This window comes from Uloborus diversus, unplaced genomic scaffold (assembly GCF_026930045.1).
Source record: "Uloborus diversus isolate 005 unplaced genomic scaffold, Udiv.v.3.1 scaffold_693, whole genome shotgun sequence".
In the NCBI taxonomy this organism is placed as follows: domain Eukaryota; kingdom Metazoa; phylum Arthropoda; class Arachnida; order Araneae; family Uloboridae; genus Uloborus; species Uloborus diversus.
Genome location: NW_026558894.1, coordinates 103,753 through 107,131, shown reverse-complemented (window position 1 = coordinate 107,131; position 3,379 = coordinate 103,753). Strand labels below are relative to the sequence as shown.

The 3,379-nt window shown below is 39.8% G+C and overlaps 1 protein-coding gene across 1 annotated transcript; it reads left to right on the top strand.

The window, feature by feature from the left end:
- Positions 1–470: 470 nt before the first annotated feature.
- On the top strand, positions 471–2,218 carry LOC129233753 (ankyrin repeat and protein kinase domain-containing protein 1-like). The gene has a single exon (XM_054867733.1). It carries the CDS (start codon positions 576–578, stop codon positions 1,734–1,736), a length of 1,161 nt encoding a protein of 386 aa, XP_054723708.1. The 5' UTR covers positions 471–575; the 3' UTR covers positions 1,737–2,218.
- The last annotated feature ends 1,161 nt before the right edge of the window (positions 2,219–3,379 follow it).

Below are 3,379 nucleotides of genomic sequence, written 5' to 3'. Positions count from 1 at the left end.
AAATCTTTTATAAAAAAATAAGAGAAGATGCCCCCTAAATGTATCAGCATTTTAAAAAAAAAGCATTATTTCTTTGATATAATGAAATTTCACTACAAATTTCACAATTATTCTGATAATTTTCACACCTCAGTATGCCCCCCTGTCAGGCAAGCTTGCCTCCCCGTCGGGCATTTCCTAGCGCCACCACTGGCTGAAACAATACTTTCCCGAGGGACTCCCATCTGGTATGTCACGTCAGTGACAGGAACAGGGGACCCTCGGGGGTAATGGTAATGGTAATGGCTGAAACAATAACCACTATCTAGTAAGCTCACACCTTTAAATTGAAAGTGGGGTTCCTTGAAACCCCGAAACATGTGTATTCTGTAATCTGTGTATTTGTGCTAAACAACGTTGGATATTTCCTGTTTCACTATCTAGTAGTTTTATTTGCATGATTATAATAACGAGGTTTTTTTTTCTTTTCCAGAATAACTCTTGAATTGTCCAGCGCATCATGTGAGATTGACTTAGGACCAGATGCAAATGGATCAACTGCACTGCATAAGGCGGCAGAGATAGGTGATGTAGAAATGGTCAAGAAGCTGCTTAAGGCAGGTGCAGATACGAGATTTCAAGATCGGGGGGGTCAGACGCCCATCCACAATGCTTTGGACCATGTGGGATCCTCGAAAAACTGCTTCGTGGAGATAGCAAATCTCATCATAGATGTGGATGGCAAAAACGAAGTCCAGGACAATAATGGGATGACTCCCTTGCATTTTGCAGCGGAGAATAATTGTGTAGAAATAGTATCAAAGTTGCTTGCGGCTGGCGTAAGTACGCGTATCCAAAATCGATCTGGCTGGACTCCCCTTCATGTGGCTCTGAAAATTATGAAGGATGACGCAGCAGAGGTCCTGATTCAGGCTGACAATAAAATTGACATTCAGGACCAATATGGACTGTCTCCGTTGCATTTAGCCGCAAATAGGGGGAGTCCTGAAATAGTCAGAAATCTGATTGCAGCTGGCGCAAACGTGCGACGCCAAGATGTTGGTGGAAAGACGCCCCTCCACTTGGCTCTCAGTTTGGGGTTCAGAGAAGTGTCGAACATTCTCGTAGATGTGGACTCGAAAAACGACATTCAAGATAAGTCTGGAGAGACTCCCCTATACCTTGCTACGTTGAACAGGGACATTGAAATTGTGAGGAAACTGTTACTTGGCGGCGTGCAGCCACAAGCGGTTGACATTCTCAGTGCCTATAGACCCGAAAGTAGAGTTGTCCTTGAAATGATTCTATCGTCTTGTGCATGGCGGGACATAACTATCGACTGGGAAGGCTGTCCTCTTGACTCGGATGAAAAAGAGTGGCGCATGACGTTTCTCTCAGAATGTTTAGCCGAGATAAATTGCATGAAAGCAAAGATACCTGCAACCTCCGTCTCCTTCCATGATCTTGCTAAGGAATCTGTAATCAAAGTTGCGCGCTATCTTGAAAACGAAATGGTGCAAAAATTTTTGCATTGCAATAACGTTGCACTGCTTTTTCCGCATTATGCCAGTCTATTTAGTGACCAGTTGGGGCAGGCGGAGGAGAGAAGAGTTTTGACTGCTCAGTGTTGGGACTGCTTCGCTGCCCTTTCCCAGAAATGGCCTCTCCTTCCGGCCACGACTGTCGACAACATCTTAAGTTGCTTTAGTGCAAAAGACATGCAAAATTTTGTCCACGCTTTCAAAGTTAATCCTTGAAAACTCTGATTCAGTTTTTGTGATATGGCTCTTAAGAATAAAATTGCAAAAATTGGTGGCGGAAAAGTTTTTAAAAATCAGTTGATTTTATGCTAGGATTGCTGTGCAATAAAATGCCATATCGCTCAAAAGATATAAGCAGGGATAGAATAACTGATGGCAATCTTCCCATTAACCTCTTCTGTACCAAAATGATAGACAGCCGCAGTGGGAAGGTAAAATGCAGTATCTGCAAATTTTTCTAATTTTTTTAGCATTTTTGTCTCTTTTGCTATTTGAGCTTTATTGTACAAGCGTTATTTGGTTTCCACTGAAAATAAAGCAATCAAATTTCAACATTTCCCTGTGTTTAGTATGGAATCCAAAACGTGTTTTTTCAAATATCTTAAGATCTCATTTCTGCAGACACTGCATTTTACTATCCCACCGCACTCTCATACAAAAAGCTATTGTTAGTATTTCAATGAAAAACGTTTGGCTACTCCCGCCTTTTAATATAAATCTTTTTTTTTCCAATCATGAACAACCAATTATGTGTGGGCTTTTCTGTCACCCAGGACCAAGTGTGAATCAACTTACTCTGAGTCAAAATCTCCCTTAAAAGAACTAAGAATTTCGAGCCGTATGGCATCTGAGCCTGTATTGCTGATTGTTAATGGACAAGACTAAGGTGAATATTTTCAATCCAAAAATATGAGTTACATGTGAAGTAAAATGCCAAAAGCAAACAAAACTTTTGATAGATGCATTGATATTGATGAAGTCATGAGATTCATTCGATTAAAACTTTAATAGCAATCCATACCTTCTATTTTATCAAAACTGCATCGAAACAAAACTTGGATTTTTGTTGAAATAAGTCCAAAAATTTAGTCAACACTATAGTGATGGTGTGTATGTGTAAGCAGTGGCATAGCTAGGGTGGGACAAAGGGGGCGGTCCGCCCCGGAAAACATATTTTTAGAGGTGGCAATTCAGCACCTTTGATGAGGGGGGAAAATTTAAATAAGGGAATTACACACACATACTTTAAATCTATTATTGGAGGCAAAAAAAAAAAACTCCTTCGGAATGCAAGATTTTGTTGAGATTGCAACTGCGCTTCTCTTTGTTCTAAGTTGAAATATTTCCATAGTGAGCCCCTGAACCTTCCTTATTCTCTTAATCTTTAATTGTATTTTTAAAACCTAAATTTTGGGAAATATTCGAGAAAAGACCTTGCATTCCTAACAAAATTCACTTCAGTTTTGATGAACATTTGGGAGAAAACTCCATCCACCTAAACGATACTCTTAGCTGCGATTTTTGATGCAAATTTAGAATATTTCTCCAATATATGCGCCTAACATCCCCATCTCCCCCCCCCCCTTTTTGTAGGAAGAATACGGATTAAATTAGTTTCCCTTTTCTTCCTAAAATGAAGTTTTCAATTTGTTCAATAATTTCCGACGGTTTAATGTATTAGATATGTCTCAATGAAAGGGCGGCAAATAGAAGAACTGCCCAGGGTGGCAGAAACTAGCTACGCCACTGTGTGTAAGTAAGCCTTTCGAATTGGACCATGTGTAAAACTAAGTGATTTTTTTTTATCTCGTTTAACTGTCAATTGATATCTCTTCAGTTCTTGTCATACTTCCTAATCT